Consider the following 18,315-nt stretch of genomic DNA (forward strand, 5'->3'; position numbering starts at 1 on the left):
AGCAATGGTACACTGACAGCTGGGTTCTCACAGCAATGGCACACTGACAGCTGGGTTCTCACAGCAATGGCACACTGACAGCTGGGTTCTCACAGCAATGGTACAGTGACAGCTGGGTTCTCACAGCAATGGTACACTGACAGCTGGGTTCTCACAGCAATGGCACACTGACAGCTGGGTTCTCACAGCAATGGCACACTGACAGCTGGGTTCTCACAGCAATGGCACACTGACAGCTGGGTTCTCACAGCAATGGCACACTGACAGCTGGGTTCTCACAGCAATGGCACACTGACAGCTGGGTTCTCACAGCAATGGCACACTGACAGCTGGGTTCTCACAGCAATGGTACACTGACAGCTGGGTTCTCACAGCAATGGTACACTGACAGGATAATGGCACCAGCACTTGTACCTCAGGGAGGTGCAGTTAGGGTAGGCCGGGTTGGCAGAGCCTCCTCTGTCATTCTCGTTGTCAAACCCCTGACAGTTTATATAAAACTGATTAGAATAATACAGAGAAGATTTCTATAACATCTTTGTGTAGCAGTAGCGGATCTTGCCACGGGCAAGCAGGACTTTTGCCCGGGGCACCGCCTTCCGGAGGGCGCTGGCGCGGAGGGCGCCGCACCGTGGCAAGATCCGCCACTGCTGTCCGCTGTGTCCCCCGTCCGCCTCCGCTGCCCGCTGCCCCCCGGCCTCCTGTGAAAGGAACTAGACGCTATGTGCTAGTTTCCCTTCGTGGAGAGTACCTTTGCTGAGCGGTGCGCGATGACGTCATCGCGCACCGCTCAGCATTCAAGCGGCGCTAGTAATGTAGAGGGGGCATAACTGACCACGCCCCCTATATTAGGCCACGCCCCGTTTCCTGCCCGGGGCACAGAGCGGCCTGGAACCGGCCCTGTTGTGTAGTGTAATCTTGTTTATAGCTATAGGGGTACACACGGGGAGATTTCTCCCAGAGATGTGTGCTGAGTGAGAGGAAAAAAACCACTTACTTCACCAGGCGGAGTAGTGAGCAATCTGACTAGATTTGGCTTGCAAGCAGGTCAATATAGGATCAGCGATAGCTACACGCAGGGCCGCGCATCACTATCGCAATGGGCTATACACACGGAGTCTAGACAGATTACTTAGAATTTATTATTATTATTATCCTTTATTTATATGGCGCCACAAGGGTTCCGCAGCGCCCAATTACAGAGTACATAAACAAATAATCAAGCAGGAAAACAGCAACTTACAGTTGATGACAGTATAGGACAAGTACAGGGTAAATAACATAGCTACATCAGCAGATGACACTGGAATAAGTATCAGGTGGCAGAAGACTGCTGGATGTGGTGCAGTTGAAGATTATTAAAGTAAGAAAAGGATAAGCACATGAGGGAAGAGGGCCCTGCTCGTGAGAGCTTACATTCTAAAGGGGAGAGGTAGACAGACAGGGGTGACACAGATGGGGTACATAGAGAGTGTGGAACAGAGGGTTAGGATTAGAGACGGGTGGGTTTGGTGAAGAAGTGGGTCTTGAGAGCCAATTTGAAGTTTTGTAGAGAGGTGGAGAGTCTGAGGGGGAGAGGTAGGGAATTCCAGAGTAAGGGAGCAGCACGTGAAAAATCTTGGAGGTAGGTGCGGGAGGAAGTAATCAGAAGGCAGGAGAGTCGGCGTGCCTTAACAGAGCGAAGAGGACGGGTGGGAGTGTAAAGGAGATGTAAATAGGAGAGGAGTGGGTGAGGGCTTTAAGCATGCATCTCTATGTGTGTACATCCCCTTAACACTCAGCAACTATGTGGAGATCCCCGGAGCTGCAGAGAGACTAGAGCTCTGCCTCGGTGCTAGAGTCAGACACTGTTTTGCAGAGCTGGGGGTGGAGCTATACCACGGGCAGTAACGCTGCACATAAAAGAGAGCCAATAGAGGCAAGCCTCTGGGTGTAGGGCAGGACTTTTGCACTGATGAACACTTGGATGTGTCATGTGAGCAGGAAGTGCACTGTAGTCGGAGCCCAGTCAGCAGCAACAGGAGAAGACAAAGGGATGCAGGTAGGAGACTCAATGGACACTGTAGCTTAGAGTAGTGAGGGGAAAGTTACAGTGACATACCTCCCAATACTCTGTCCCTGGAAAAAGGGACTCTTTTGCGTGCCTCCCGAAATGGAAGGCGTGGCATCACTGGACACGATCGCGAGCCATGCCCCCTTTTTCATCACTATGGGGGTATGGCCAGCGCTTTCTGAGCTGCTGGAAATGTCCCCTGTCCCCCTCTCCCACTGAGTAGACACTGTGCGCATGCGCACAGCATGTATTCACAGTGCAGAGCAGCAGGTGAGAGAGGGTCTCCCAACTGCCTCCCCATTGTGGGATACAGCGACCCGTGGGTGGGACAACGGGACAGTCCAAGAAAAACGGGACAGTCCCGCAAATATCGGAACAGTTGGGCGGTATGCAGTGAGTAGGGGGTGAGACAGGCTCCCAGCATTCAGAGCCATCCCTATGTGTGCCTCCCCAGCCATTCACCTCACCCCATGTCACCGCTGCATCTGTATACCAGTTTCCGTAACTGCCTCAGCCCCATATGTAATGAGTGCACAATGGGGGCTTCACCGGCATCCGAATGTGCTTCCAGTATGAAAAACGGGACATTGCTAATCATTTCTGGAGCATGAGCCGACGTGTCAGCCGACTGACACACCTGGTGAGTGCACATGTGAAACATCTGTGTAACCAGCACGTCTTTCATTCTGTGCTGTCAGCTCTTCCCTCTATAACATGATGGATTACCCACACAATGATTTAATGCTTCATTAATCTGTGATAAATTACTTTTGTGAAGTACGTGATAGAGAATTCTGTAATATTCATGACCTGACGGTGAAGCCATTGCTATCTATAGAAGCCTTACAATAGAATAAATGCTTGTATATCTTTAAAATGACAATGCTACAATAATTGCTATAAATGAGAAAAGGTGACACAGATATATCATTTAACATTCATTTTGGATTATTCTCTTTAAGGCAAAGTAGAATCGCTTCAAACCAGTACTTAGACGAAGGCATTTGTGACCTATCACACTCATCCAGCAGCAATGTCCCACATGCTTACACGTACCTTCTGCCTCCAGACAGATCAGTATTAAGCCTTGTATCTCGGTGATGTCACTAGCTCCTTGTTCCCATGACTAGTCAACCCACAAAATGGCTCCCTCCACTGTGTGTGACTGGCACAATCATTCCAGTATTAAAAATGGCCTCTGTCGCCATCTCAGGTCGCTTGCCCACAATGTGTGGCCGTTATAACTGCATACCCTCCAACTGTACCTTTTTGGCCGGTACAGCACCATTTTTTGATGGTCAGTACTGGCCAAAAGGTTCCTTGTACCGGTTTTCAGTGTCTCCCATTACAATGGAAGCCTATGGGAGCACCGCGTAGCCACACCCCCTTTACCCGTGACCACGCTACATAATTTACATAATAATGGCCAACACCTTCAAGATGTCGACACTGTCATGATGTTGACATTTCCAGAAGGGTTAGCAATAGGGCCAGTCTCAGGGTTAGAGTCCCCCTTAGGGGTAGGGTTATCATTAGTGCTAGGGACAGAATAACAATAGAAAAATTATGCTGACATTTCAACAATGTCAGCATAACATCAGTGTTGACAAGTTGAATGGCGACATGGGAAAAATCAACGTAATGTCATTAATACGATGTCGACATTCTCATGTCAACATAATGAATGTAAACAAAATACACCGCACCCATCTCTGCTGTTATCTCATGGTGACAGCGGCCCGTGAGGCAATTGGCCCTCCGCCCTAGGAAATTTTTTTTTTTTCTAATAAACGCAGGTTTGGACGGGCCCACAGGCGGTACAGAGGAAACCCCGATGGGCCCTACTGCCTGGGGGCCCACTCCCTCCTCTAGGGACCAGGTTCCAGACTGTGCACAGGACTATGGAGTATTCTCTACAGTACATTGCTGTCATTACTCTGGTACATTATCATGCATGCACTAGCAGTATTTACTACATATATTTATCAAGGGGCCCAGACCATGCCCTAATGGTTAGCCCAGCCTCTAAGCACGGGCCCTTCATGCCCCAGTCCAACACTGAGTATAGGAGACAGAGAATCCCTCAATCATCCGCCTCTTGCATAATCCTGTGTATCTCGGGTGTACAACAAGTCCTAACAGTGCAAGCTGCTGCATACCACAGCTTCATACCGAAGGTCCTGGGGGTCCGGGGACGCCTGTACTCTGCTCAGTGCACGAGCAGGAATTTGGGAGAGGGGGGCAGGTTGCTTCATCTCTCTGGAAAAAAAAAGAAGAATATCACTTTAAGGAAATAGCTGTGGAAACCACGTAGAATACAAATTAATTCAAATATAATATCTAAAGTAATATATAACAGGAAAGTAATACAGGGGACAGTGAGCTTGCACTTATGTAACCTGCACGTAATGCATATATTTGAGTCGCACTCAAAGCGGCTGCAAGTGTAAGCGGCATCATGCATATAGTCGCACCGCCCAATCTTTTTTCCCGTCTGCTGCAGTCGTCATCAGGTGGGTGTGTCCTACTAATTTATCCAATCAAAAGTATCTGGCTGTGCGCACATGGGAACCTTCCTACCTGCCAGGTGATATAGGTGGTCATTCCGAGTTGATCGCTCGCTAGCATTTTTTTTGCAGTCGTGCAAACGCTATGCCGCCGCCCACTGGGAGTGTATTTTAGCTTAGCAGAAGTGCGAACGAAAGGATCGCAGAACGGCAACAATTTTTTTTGTGCAGTTTCAGAGTAGCTCAAAATCTACTCGGCGCTTGCGATCACTTCAGACTATTCAGTTCCTGTTTTGACATCACAAACACGCCCTGCGTTTGCCCAGTCACGCCTACGTTTTTTCTGGCACGCCTGCGTTTTTTCAAACACTCCCTGAAAACGGTCAGTTGACACCCAGAAACGCCCACTTCATGTCAATCACTCTGCGGCCACCAGTGCGATTGAAAAGCTTAGCTAGACCCTGTGTGAAACTACACCGTTCGTTGTAATAGTACGTCGCGCATGCGCATTGTGCCGCATGCGCAGAAGTGCCGTTTTTTCCCCTCATCACTGCAAAGTGAACGAATGCAGCTAGCGATCAACTCGGAATGACCACCATAGTCCAAGAACGTGATGTACGGATCGGCATACTCTTACCTAGCTGTGCCTGAAGGCACACTTACTTATACCGGTATGGTACCACTCGCTTCTATGCCCAAAGCAACCAATTCGCTTATAACTGTCATTTCATAGGCTGTGCTAGATAACCAACAGAGGGGGACATTTACTAAGCAGTGATACAAGTGGAGAAGTGAGCCAGTGGAGAAGTTGCCCATGGCAACCAATCAGCTGCTCTGTATACTTTTGTAGTATGCAAATTACAAATGTTACGTCAATGTTTATTGGTTGCCATGCGCAACTCCTCCACTTCTTCTCAACATTTTTCACTGCTTAGTAAATGTCCCCCAGAATACTGATTGGAAGCTTTGAGCACCTTCTCCAAATATCTCCCTCCAAGGCTTGATTCTTCTTACATCAGACCCACTTATGCTATATGTATGCAGCGTTGTACTGGCCCACGGGGATACTGTGGAATACATGGTGGGTCCGAATGCTAAAGTCTACATTCATGACCTATTCATAAACATGTATAATGGAGGGGAGAGATGTGGTTGGCGGGGACACTAAGTAAATGCTAGTCCATCATCTGCAGGCAGACCCCCCCACTGCGATATTCCCAATGGACCCGTCATCTCTCAATCCATCTGGTTCTCTTCTCACCAGAGCTGGAAGCTCACAGCACTTATCCCGACTGGCCCAAGTAGACGTACAAACGATGTCGAACATCTGAAGCTGGAACTGAAATAAAAACAGAAATATATTAATTATACATCAAGTCAATGTTTTGTCACCGTGCTTGTTCCCAACCGTTATATGAATTATAATAATAATAATAATATTCATGTATGAATTAAATGCAGTGGGATTAGCGATGAAGGCAATATTGTCCAGCTGGAGGCCCCCGGGGCAGGTCAATCCTTAGACGTTCTTCTTCGTAGCTTCTCATGTTTGTTCAGAAAGAAGAGAGAAGGAGCTTAGGCCGAGGAATCAGTAACTGGGGCATAGCATTCAGGCTACATCAGCCATTCTCCTTTGATTCCCATTTATGGTACAGTAGATACTGTATGTTTTATTATGTGGCGCTAATTATGCCCACGTCGATATTATGACTGTCAATATTTTTACAGTCAACATTCAGACCATAGAGTATATTCAATTACAGTCGTATCCTCTCCGACGGAGAGGCTCCAACACGTCGGTATTCAATAGCGGGTAGTTTCCACCCGTTTTCCCTCCCATTCCGACCATTCATTTCCGCCCTTTCTTACGGGTGAAAATGAATGGTCGAAAACGTAATGTTTTCGACCGCGGCTGGGTCAAAAACACATGGATTGCACTCATCCATGTGTCTTTCGACTTGTTCGAAGTTCCGAGAGGTCGGAAAAAATGGCACTTCAATTAAATATTGAAGAGTCAGAAAGTTCCGGAAAGTGCAGTCTTTCCACACCTGTCGGAACTTCCGACTGTAATTTAATATACACCCGTGTCAACATCCCAGAGACGACATTCTGAGTCGACAAAACAACTGCATTCCTCAGGTAACTACAGGTTGAGTCTCCCATACCCATGGGAGACTTGAAGTTGGCCACCTAGGGAAAAATGTCCTTCTGGCCAGAATCTTCTCAGATTAGATGTTATTGAAAGAATTGTGTTAAGATAGCTCTATTTTAACACAATTCTTTCAATAACATCTAATCTGACAAGATTCTGGCCAGAAGGACATTTTTCCCTAGGTGGGCAGCTTCGTGACCCAATACAACGTCTACACGTTCGCAAAAAACGAGACTTCCTATCAGTCTGTCGAACAATGGAGTCCTTTAATTCCAGGCCTCATCGAGTTGACGTTGTTGGTTCTTGTTGGAAAAAGACCACAAGGCCGGTTCTCCCACATGCCCCTTCATTGTGAGTGGGGTAGGACTATTAGCATATAGACCATGACGTATAAGGCCCCGTTTTGTTGTCGGCTTGTCTCCAATAACCCGTTATTCCTTATTCTGCCTTGTGTGTAAGCTGTGGTAACACATTTTCTCCACATTCTGCGGCCAGACAATAGAATAATCTAATAAATGTAAATGAATTGCCTAACAGGATAACACACACCGCAGGAATGTGTGGAGTGGGTGGGCCGATGAATGGCACTTTGTTTTTTCTGGGACTTTGTGATATCTAACAGTCTACTGTTTCCACTTACAGGAGCAGAGCTGTCTTTCGGACCTCGGGAACGGACCATCCTTCCCAGCACTTCCAAACCGTCGACTGTGATATTCCCCGCTGCGTTTATTGGCTTTTCCGCTACTAGTTTGCAATCGATAATTAGCTTAACAGTCGTCTTGGTAATAATTATGTGTATCTACAAGAGAAAATAAAGTTCAGTTATGACAATTACTAACAAGCAGGATGCCTGAACAAGGGAACGCTCGGTGATGTTTCTCTCACCTAATCTCCGGGCACTAGGACCCGGAGCAGCAGCTGGACACGCAACCCCCAACCTACCTACTGCACATGTGCAGATTCCCGCACATCTTTCTCTACCGTAGTGTCAATAGTATTGGATGTGCCCCTGAGTGTCCCCGGTAATGGGTATTACATAGACACCCCAAACTACACTATCGGGTGTTTTTTTTAATATACTGTATTTGCAAATATACAATGATAAATATGGCTGGAGTTTGTGGCCGCAACCAACCTCAGAATAATTACTGCAGTGATCTTAGGGCCTAATTCAGACCTGATCGCAACAGCAAAATTTGTTCTCTAATGGGCAAAATCATGGGGCCTAATTCAGATCTGTTCACTCGCTAGGCTGCGGTCACATCAGCCTGTCTGGGACCGGAACAGACGTCAAGAACCCTCCCTGCAAACGCATGGACACGTCTGCGTTTTTCCAACCACTTCCAGAAAATGGTCAGTTGACACCCACAAATGGCTTCTTCCTGTCAATCTCCTTGTGATCACCCGCGCAAATGGATTCTTCGCACAAACCCATCGCTGAGCGGCGATCCGCTTTGTACCCGCGCAATGCGCCTGCGCATTACAGTGCATATGCATGCGCAGTTTAGACCTGATCGCAGGCTGTACGAAAACACAGCCTAGCGATCAGGTCTGAATTAGGCCCCATGTGCAGTGCAGGTGGGGCAGATGTAACATGTGCACGTTACATCTCCCCCCTTCTGCAGTGCACATGGGGGGTAATTCCAAGTTGATCGCAGCAGGAATTTAGTTAGCAATTGGGCAAAACCATGTGCACTGCAGGGGAGGCAGATTTCACATGTGCAGAGAGAGTTAGATTTGGGTGGGGTGTGTTCAATCTGCAATCTAATTTGCAGTGTAAAAATAAAGCAGCCAGTATTTACCTTGCACAGAAATAAAATACCCCACCCAAATCTAACTCTCTCTGCACATGTTATATCTGCCCCTCCTGCAGTGCACATGGTTTTGCCCAATTGCTAAAAAATTTCCTGCTGCGATCAACTTGGAATTACCCCCATGGTTTTGCCCATTAGAGAAAGATTTTGCTTTTGCAATCAGGTCTGAATTAGGCCCTTAGGCTGGATACACACTAGAGCAAAATCGCCACGATTAGCTAGCTGTATTGGAATGATAAATCGTGCATATTGCCTAGTGTGTGCACAGGGTTGTGTGCTCCCGCAGGTCGCATGTGACATCCCACGCCCAACCAGAAGATATCGTGTGCAGCGAAATAAAGGACGCAACGAGATGCTGCTTCGTCGTTCATTACATCGGTAAGGCAATCAAGGATGGTTCGGAGAGAAGAGAACTCGTCCTGACCGTCGGCACTAATGCCCCATCTTTGTGTGTACCCGGCATAACACTTTCTGAGCTACTACACGGGAGGCGTAGTGTCAGCAGCAGTATACAGTTACAATGTTCCTCTTAGTGTCAGCAGCAGTATACAGTTACAACGTTCCTCTTAGTGTCAGCAGCAGTATACAGTTACAATGTTCCTCTTGTTGCTTTGGTGCTTTGATACCGTTGAAGATGTACAATAGGTTTGGAACTGACCTTGTGAAAGCTGCCGTGATAGATCTTCTTAACCTCTGGCCCTTCAAATGTAATTGTTTGAAACTGCGCCTTGTAGTCATAATTGAAATAAGTCAGCGTCTTCCCATTATCTGCACAGGAAATAGTTTAATATTAATACATGAAGAAATACAAAGAACAGATACAGGCACATCCGTGCAGGCAGAGCGATGGCGGACAACATTCATCTTATAGACATATATCCAGGGGTTAAAGTGAGCCGGAATGGGGCGGAACTGCATTCTGTCAGTTCCATTTGGAGACGGAACGCAGTTCCGGCTCATCTAACCCAACGTGTGCCTGGCGCCACAGGGAGATGCCGGGCGCCCGCTGAGACTGTGTTATCAGTGGGCGTCCGTCTCTCTCTCCACAGTGTAAGCCGGTGGCAGGAGCTCAGTACTGAGCTCCGGCTTCCGGCTCTGTCAGTGTGCGCTATGGGAGAGATGTCATGACGTATCTCCCAAAGTGCCGAGGAGCGGACACCCGAAGGACCACATCGGTCAGACGCGGGAGCAGGGCTTGGTGAGTATTGTGTTTTGTTTTGTTTTCATATGTGTGAGCGTATTAGCGGAGCTTTTACTGGGGGCAAACTACATGTGGGCAAACTACTGAGTGCTAAATACTGGGGGGCAACCTACAGAGGGGCTAAACTACTGGGGGCATAACTGCAGGGGCTAAACTACTGGGGGCTAAACTACTGGGGGGCTAAAGTACTGGGGACATAACTGCAGGGGCTATAACTACAGGGGCTAAACTACAGGGGGCATTACCACTGGGGGCTAAACTATAGGGGGGGCTAACTACTGGGGGTGCACTTCATGGGGTAAACTACATGGGGGCTAAACTATAGGGAGGCTAAACTACAGGGGCTAAACGAATGGGGGCATTACCACTGAGGAGCTAAACTACAGGGAGATAAACTACTGGGGTCATAACTACAAGGGCATAACTACTGGAGGCATTACCACTGGGGCTAAACTACAGGGGGCTAAATGACTGGGGCCATTACTACAGGCGGCATTACTACTGGGGGCAAAACTACACAGGGGCATTACCATTAAAGGCATTACTACTGGGGGCACTACTAATGAGGGCATTGTATAGGGGGCACTTAATAAGGGGCATCACTCCTGGGGACATAAGGGGCACTAATACTCGGGGCATTGCATAAGGGGCACCTTTACTATGGGCTCTACATAAGGGGCACTACCAGTACAGTGGGCATTACATAAGGGACACTACTACTGTGGGCATTATGTGTATTAGGGGTGCTACTACTGTGGGCTTTGTGTATAAGGGGCACTAATGTGTTTCATAACATGAATAAGGGACACTACTATGTGGTGTAATGTGAATAAGATTGTGCTACTGTGTGGCATAGTTTTAATTGGGGATACTATTGCATGACCACGCCCCTTTCTTTTTGTGACCGCACTCTTTATTACATGGGTGACGGGGGTAGGGGGGGGGGGGGGTGAGTTCCACCACCTCTCTAGGACCACTTTAAGCACTGCATTTATCAATTAAAATTAAAAATCAGTTATTGTTTTGCAGAACAATGCAATAAATATACTTTTGTCTTTACCTATATCTATGGGAGATGTATTCAACCTTCTTACCAGAACGAGTAGAGCAACCAATCAGCTCCTGGCTATAATTTATCTACTACAGTCTATAAAATGAAAGGTAGAATCTGATTGGCTGCTATGGGCGCCTCCCCCACCTGTCCTCTTTAGGAAGTCTGAAACATCTCACGCTTTTATGTTTATACAGTGTTTCACCTGTAATTTATTCATTTTCATCTTTGATGATTTATAGAGTGGAACACAAGACCCACACTACCAAACGCCCTCTGTCATAAATGTAACAATGGGAACAACATACTGTCGAGTATTACGCCAACCAATGGTTCATATTCTTTATTGAGGATTTCCCAGAGTGCAAATGGTTCCTTGGGAGTGTCGGGAAGGATTCGGAAAAGGAATGACACGGTGTAATCTGTGGGGAGACCCTCCGGGTGAACATATCTGAGAATGAGAAGAACATAATTAGTGTTAGAGCCTTGTACAGAGAAATGGACACTTGGCCGCAGGGGGGACATGGATGACTGATACATACAGTGTACCACGCATATAAAGTACCAGCCAATCAGCTCCTAACTGTCATTTTTCAAAACCAGCCTGTGACATAGCATTCAAGAGCCGATTGGCTGGGACCTGGGGCCTAATTCAGACCTGATTCAGACCTGACTGCTGCTGTGCGTTTTCGCACAGCAGCCGATTAGGTCTGAACTGCACCGGCGCAGCAGTGTGCCGGGCCATGCTAGGCAGCCAACGGCCGTCTCAGCCCTGCGATCACCTCTGTCTGATTGAGGCGGCGGGCCGGCAGCGTTTTGCTGCCGTTTTAGGGGCGTGGTCGCAGGCGTGCCTGGACCATGCGTGGGGCAGGCCGAGCAGCTGCTGCGTCTCGGACAGCGACGAGCAGCTCCCTACCAGCGATGCTTTTGTACTTGTGCGGCGGGGTAGGGCCTGACATGCGGGGCGGACTAGCCCTGTGCTTGGCGTCTCCCCGCATGTCAGGGAAGCTGATCATACATGTGCTTAATTTAGGAATTTAGCACATCTATGATCAGGTCTGATTTAGGCCCCTCATCTCCGTCCACTTTATCTCCATCCAAGGCTTAGTAAATAGACCCCACAGTTACTGGCGTTAGTAACGCGGTATGTACCTAGAAATGCAAATAAAATTGCAAAGGACAGCGCTGTCCTTTTGCAATCACTGGATTTCTGGGTTTAAGAACCGGGAGGACTTCTATGCATGTGCAGTGAAATGCAGGCACCATGGAGGTGCTGGGGGGGGGGGGGGGGGATATCAGATTAGATCCCTCTTAGGAGATAATGCAAAGAGAAGCTCATTGGCTTCTGCTGGGCAATAACATCCAAACATAGCGCTACCCACCAGGTGCAAGCTCCAGAATGCATTGCATTATGGAGCTTGGTACATATGGGATGTGGGTCAAAACTCTGCAAACAGCATTTTCAGAGTTTTGGCCGCATTTTCAAGGTTAGTACATCCCGCCCTTATACTTACTCTCCGTCATTCTCTAGTCACCAGCTGCTCACTGCAGGAGTAAGAGCAGTAACTCATGGATGGTGAGAGAAGGGGCAGGATAGGAAGGATGGCTGCAGATAAGGTCCTGTCCACACTCCTCTTACGTTGTCCTTGTCGCACTCACCTCTGCAGAGAGTGGCCAGTGATTGGAGAAACTGGGGTGGTGACCAGAAGCACTGGCGGTGCACTAGTAACCTGTGACAAGGTGACAAATGGCCCTGGTGCAACCCATAGAAACCAAACAGCTTTAAATTGATAAGCTGCAAAAATAAGACAGTTGCAGAATCCAAAATCTAACTGTGCCGTAACCCATAGCAACCAATTTGTCCGTACACTTAAGGGCCCTACACACTTAAAGATTATCTATCCAATCCGGCTGATTGGAAAGAAAATCTGGCAATGGCTGGGAGCAAATGACAATCAACAATTTGCTCCCAAAATCAAGAAAATGGACAAAAACAGTTCAGATAAATTGGTTTAATGAAACAAACTTAACCAATTTGTCTTAAAGTCCATTTTTGTCTGTTTTCCAATGTTTGAGAGCAAATAGTCAATTGCCATTTGCTCCCAGACATTGCCAGATTTTCTTTCCAATCAGCCAGATTGGACAGATAATCTTTTAGCGTGTAGGGCCCTTTAGAATTACTCACTAACAACTTCTGATGGGTCTAGAACAGAGGTTCTCAAACTCGGGCCTCAGGACCCCACACAGTGCATGTTTTGCAGGTAACCCAGCAAGTGCACAGGTGTATTCATTATTCCATACCTCCCAACATGACCCTCTCCAGGAGGGACACAATGCTCTGCTTCTGGACTTTTTTCATAATTTATGATTGCCAGCACCCATGTTGAACAGGTGAATGGATAAGAAAGGTGTTTCAGCACAGGTGCCGGCAATCATACATTAAGAGGGAAGTCCAGGAGCAGAGCATTCTGTCCCTCCTGGAGAGGGTCATGTTGGGAGGTATGATTATTCACTGACATATTTTAAAAGGTCCACAGGTGGAGCAAATTATTTCACTTGTGATTTTGTGAGGAGACCTGCAAAACATGCTCTGTGTGGGGTCCTGAAGACTGAGTTTGAGAACCTGTGGTCTAGAACAGGGCTGGCCAAACCGGTCCTCGAGATCTACCAACAGTTCCTGTTTTCCAGGCCTCCTGGAGATCTGTAGAATTGTCAGTTAAGAATGAATGCAGCACATCTTAATTAGTAATGACTACACCTGTGCACCAGCTAGGTGGTCTGGAAAATGTGAACTGTTGGTAGATCTCAAGGACTGGTTTGGCCAACCCTGGTCTAGAACATACTTGCCTACCTGACCCCTCCAGGAGGGAGAAAATGCTCTGTTCCTGGACTTTCCTGGTAATGTATGATTGCCATCACCTGTGGTGAGCTAGTTAATTGATAAGAAAGGTGTTTCACCACAGGTGATGGCAATCATACATTACCAGGAAAGTCTAGGAACAGAGTATTTTCTCCCTCATGGAGAGGGTCAGGTAGGCAAGTATGGTCTAGAACAGGCATTCCCAACCACGGTCCTCAAGGCACACCAACAGTGCATGTTTTAGTGATATCCAGGCTTCAGCACAGGTGACTTAATTATTAGCTCAGTTATTTTGATTTAACCATCTGTGCTGCAGCCTGGATATCACTAAAACCTGCACTGTTGGTGTGCCTTGAGGACCGCGGTTGGGAATGCCTGGTCTAGAACAGGGCTGGCCAAACCAGTCCTCGAGATCTACTAACAGTTCATATTTTCCAGACTACCTAGTTGGTGCACAGGTGTAGTAATTACTAATTAAGATGTGCTGCATTCATTCCTAACTGACCATTCTACAGATCTCCAGGAGGCCTGGAAAACATGAACCATACCTCCCAACATGACCCTCTCCAGGAGGGACACAATGCTCTGCTTCTGGACTTTTCTCATTATTTATGATTTCCAGCACCTGTGTTGAACAGGTGAATGGATAAGAAAGGTATTTCAGCACAGGTGATGGCAATCATAAATTAAGAGGGAAGCCCAGGAGCAGAGCATTCTGTCCCTCCTGGACAGGGTCATGTTGGGAGGTATGCATGAACTGTTGGTAGATCTCGAGGACCAGTTTGACCAGCCCTGGTCTAGAACTTGTGCTCTGTATCAGTAACCTAAAACACCCACAAATACCCTCCAAGACCCAATAACCCTCCAACCTGCCCTAAGATACGCCTCAGTCTCCCCACACATTTATCAGATTAAAGGTGGAACATGGGTGAAGTTTGTGGGACATTAAGCAGGAATAAGATATAGGACTGAGAGGGCATAGAGCAGGGAACACGACTGCAAGCGGCATCAATGGCAGCTCGTGGCTCTAGGGCCACCAATTGTCCATCACTTGCCTATACCAATATTATTTTATATACTAACGTTTTTATTACTAATATCTGTCGTGTTTATGTTGAGGAATTGAAAACAAATTAAAAAACGACGACCACGGTTTTAGAAAGTTATGGAGCTGTATTCTGTACAGTACATTGGGGCTATCGGCATAACCCATTCCCGGATGTCCCCCTTGAGCGTTAGATAATATGTACTTACTTGGTGGGCTGCGACACCAGTGCGTCTTTGTGTATCCTGTAACATGGAAAGTTATTGAAGCTCCCAGGTTCCATAGAGACCCCATCCATGGCCGCATATTCCTTCTCCACCAAGCCGAACATTTCCATCATCTTAAACCCTGGAAACGCGCATTGCAAGTGATATTATTACTGCAGACATCATCCCCTTGATAAACTAAGAACACTCTGAATTATTAGAATATTGCAGGATTATATAAAAATAAAATAGAGCACAAGATAGAACCAACCAATCCCCTTTTTTGACAATTTGTCAGCACCACCTGCAGTACGTAAATCTAAACAATGGAACCATCTAAGTACTGGGGGGGGGGGGGGGGGGGTGGAATACTAAAGATACAGGTTTTAGATAGACGGTCAAGAGGTCAACTCAACAGGGTCAAGCGGTCGACACGGAAATGGACAATACAAAAAAGTTGACACAAGTTTTGTTTATAAATTTTGAGTGTCATTTTGTATTTCATCACCTGTGACCACAATTAGTGGAAACGTGTATGTCGCAGTCTCGCTTCACTCACCACGCTTCCGGCAAGGTGGCTCACTCCACTACCTCTGCGCGCACCACAGGTTACCAGGGCAGCCATCAGGGGGGGACTGTGGGGACTGGTGTTCCAGGCCCTTATAGTGAGGGGGTCCCACCCTTTTCACCTAGCTCCAAAACCTGGAGAGCTGCACCAGGCTGTGAAACAACAGCGGCCGATGCACAGGGAGGACTTCTTAAAAATAAGATTTTACTTACCGATAAATCTATTTCTCGTAGTCCATAGTGGATGCTGGGGACTCCGTCAGGACCATGGGGAATAGCGGCTCCGCAGGAGACAGGGCACAAAAAGTAAGCTTTTAGGATCACATGGTGTGTACTGGCTCCTCCCCCTATGACCCTCCTCCAAGCCTCAGTTAGGTACTGTGCCCGGACGAGCGTACACAATAAGGAAGGATCTTGAATCCCGGGTAAGACTCATACCAGCCACACCAATCACACCGTACAACCTGTGATTTGAACCCAGTTAACAGTATGATAACAACGAAGGAGCCTCTGAAAAGATGGCCCACAACAATAACAACCCGATTTTTGTAACAATAATTATGTACAAGTAATGCAGACAATCCGCACTTGGGATGGGCGCCCAGCATCCACTACGGACTACGAGAAATAGATTTATCGGTAAGTAAAATCTTATTTTCTCTAACGTCCTAGTGGATGCTGGGGACTCCGTCAGGACCATGGGGATTATACCAAAGCTCCCAAACGGGCGGGAGAGTGCGGATGACTCTGCAGCACCGAATGAGAGAAACTCCAGGTCCTCCTCAGCCAGGGTATCAAATTTGTAGAATTTTACAAACGTGTTCCCCCCTGACCACGTAGCTGCTCGGCAAAGTTGTAAAGCCGAGACCCCTCGGGCAGCCGCCCAAGATGAGCCCACCTTCCTTGTGGAATGGGCATTTACAGATTTTGGTTGTGGCAGGCCTGCCACAGAATGTGCAAGCTGAATTGTACTACAAATCCAACGAGCAATAGTCTGCTTAGAAGCAGGAGCACCCAGCTTTTTGGGTGCATACAATATAAACAGCAAGTCAGACTTTCTGACTCCAGCCGTCCTGGAATTATATATATATATATATATATATATATATATATATATTCAGGGCCCTGACAACGTCTAGCAACTTGGAGTCCTCCAAGTCCCTAGTAGCCGCAGGCACCACCATAGGTTGTTTCAGGTGAAACGCTGACACCACCTTAGGAAGAAACTGGGGACAAGTCCGCAGTTCTGCCCTGTCCGAATGGAAAATTAAATATGGGCTTTTGTAAGACAAAGCCGCCAATTCTGACAATCGCCTGGCCGAGGCCAGGGCCAACAGCATGGTCACTTTCCATGTGAGATATTTCAAATCCACAGATTTGAGCGGTTCAAACCAATATGATTTTGAGGAATCCCAACACTACTTTGAGATCCCCCGGTGCCACTGGAGGCACAAAAGGGGCTGTATATGCAATACTCCCTTGACAACGTCTGGACTTCAGGAACCGAAGCCATTCTTTCTGGAAGAAAATCTACAGGGCCGAAACTTGAACCTTAATGGACCCCAATTTGAGGCTCATAGACACTCCTGTTTGCAGGAAGTGCAGAAATCGACCTAGTTGAAATTTCTTCGTGGGGCCTTCCTGGCCTCACCCACGCAACATATTTTCACCACATGTGGTGATAACGTTGTGCGGTCACCTCCTTCCTGGCTTTGACCAGGGTAGGTATGACCTCTTCCGAAATGCCTTTTCCCTTAGGATCCGGCGTTCAACCGCCATGCCGTCAAACGCAGCCGCGGTAAGTCTTGGAACAGACATGGTACTTGCTGAAGCAAGTCCCTTCTTAGCTCCCGAGGCCATTAATCCTCTGTGAGCATCTCTTGAAGTTCCGGGTACCAAGTCCCTCTTGGCCAATCCGGAGCCACGAGTATAGTTCTTACTCCTCTACGTCTTATAATTCTCAATACCTTGGTTATGAGAAGCAGAGGAGGGTACACATACACCGACTGTTACACCCACGGTGTTACCAGGACGTCCACAGCTATCGCCTGAAGGTCTCGTGACCTGGCGCAATACCTGTCCCGTTTTTTTGTTCGGGCGGGACGCCATCATGTCCACCTTTGGTCTTTCCCAACGGTTCACAATCATGCGGAAAACTTCCCGATGAAGTTCCCACTCTCCCGGGTGGAGGTCGTGCCTGCTGAGGAAGTCTGCTTCCCAGTCGTCCACTCCCGGAATGAACACTGCTGACAGTGCTATCACATGATTTTCCGCCTAGCGAAAAATCCTTGCAGTTTTGCCACTGCCCTCCTGCTTCTTGTGCCGCCCTTTCTGTTTACGTGGGCGACTGCCGTGATGTTATCCCACTGGATCAATACCGGCTGACCTTGAAGCAGAGGTCTTGCTAAGCTTAGAGCATTATAAATTTGCTCTTAGCTCCAGTATATTTATGTGGAGAGAATTCTCCAGACTTGATCACACTCCCTGGAAATTTTTTCCCTGTGTGACTGCTCCCCAGCCTCTCAGGCTGGCCTCCGTGGTCACCAGCATCCAATCCTGAATGCCGAATCTGCGGCCCTCTAGAAGATGAGCACTCTGTAATCACCACAGGAGAGACACCCTTGTCCTTGGATATAGGGTTATCCGCTGATGCATCTGAAGATGCGATCCGGACCATTTGTCCAGCAGATCCCACTGAAGAGTTCTTGCGTGAAATCTGCCGAATGGAATCGCTTCGTAATAAGCCACCATTTTTACCAGGACTCTTGTGCAATGATGCACTGACACTTTTCCTGGATTTAGGAGGATCCCGATTAGCTCGGATAACTCCCTGGCTTTCTCCTCTGGGAGAAACACCTT

At 47.6% G+C, this 18,315-nt stretch overlaps 1 protein-coding gene across 1 annotated transcript in view; it reads right to left on the reverse strand.

Annotated features, from left to right (window-relative positions):
* COL14A1 (collagen type XIV alpha 1 chain) overlaps nucleotides 1-18,315 on the reverse strand; it is a 258,070-nt gene that overhangs the window by 50,820 nt on the left and 188,935 nt on the right. Inside the window, exons 31-36 of the mRNA XM_063924450.1 lie at nucleotides 14,893-15,031; nucleotides 11,087-11,229; nucleotides 9,185-9,294; nucleotides 7,353-7,511; nucleotides 5,822-5,899; nucleotides 4,226-4,312 (exon numbers count right to left, since the gene is read on the reverse strand). Of these exons, the coding sequence (XP_063780520.1) occupies nucleotides 4,226-4,312; nucleotides 5,822-5,899; nucleotides 7,353-7,511; nucleotides 9,185-9,294; nucleotides 11,087-11,229; nucleotides 14,893-15,031 (716 nt within the window). The remainder of the gene's footprint in view (nucleotides 1-4,225; nucleotides 4,313-5,821; nucleotides 5,900-7,352; nucleotides 7,512-9,184; nucleotides 9,295-11,086; nucleotides 11,230-14,892; nucleotides 15,032-18,315) is intronic.

Source organism: Pseudophryne corroboree, chromosome 5, assembly GCF_028390025.1.
Source record: "Pseudophryne corroboree isolate aPseCor3 chromosome 5, aPseCor3.hap2, whole genome shotgun sequence".
Lineage (NCBI taxonomy): Eukaryota > Metazoa > Chordata > Amphibia > Anura > Myobatrachidae > Pseudophryne > Pseudophryne corroboree.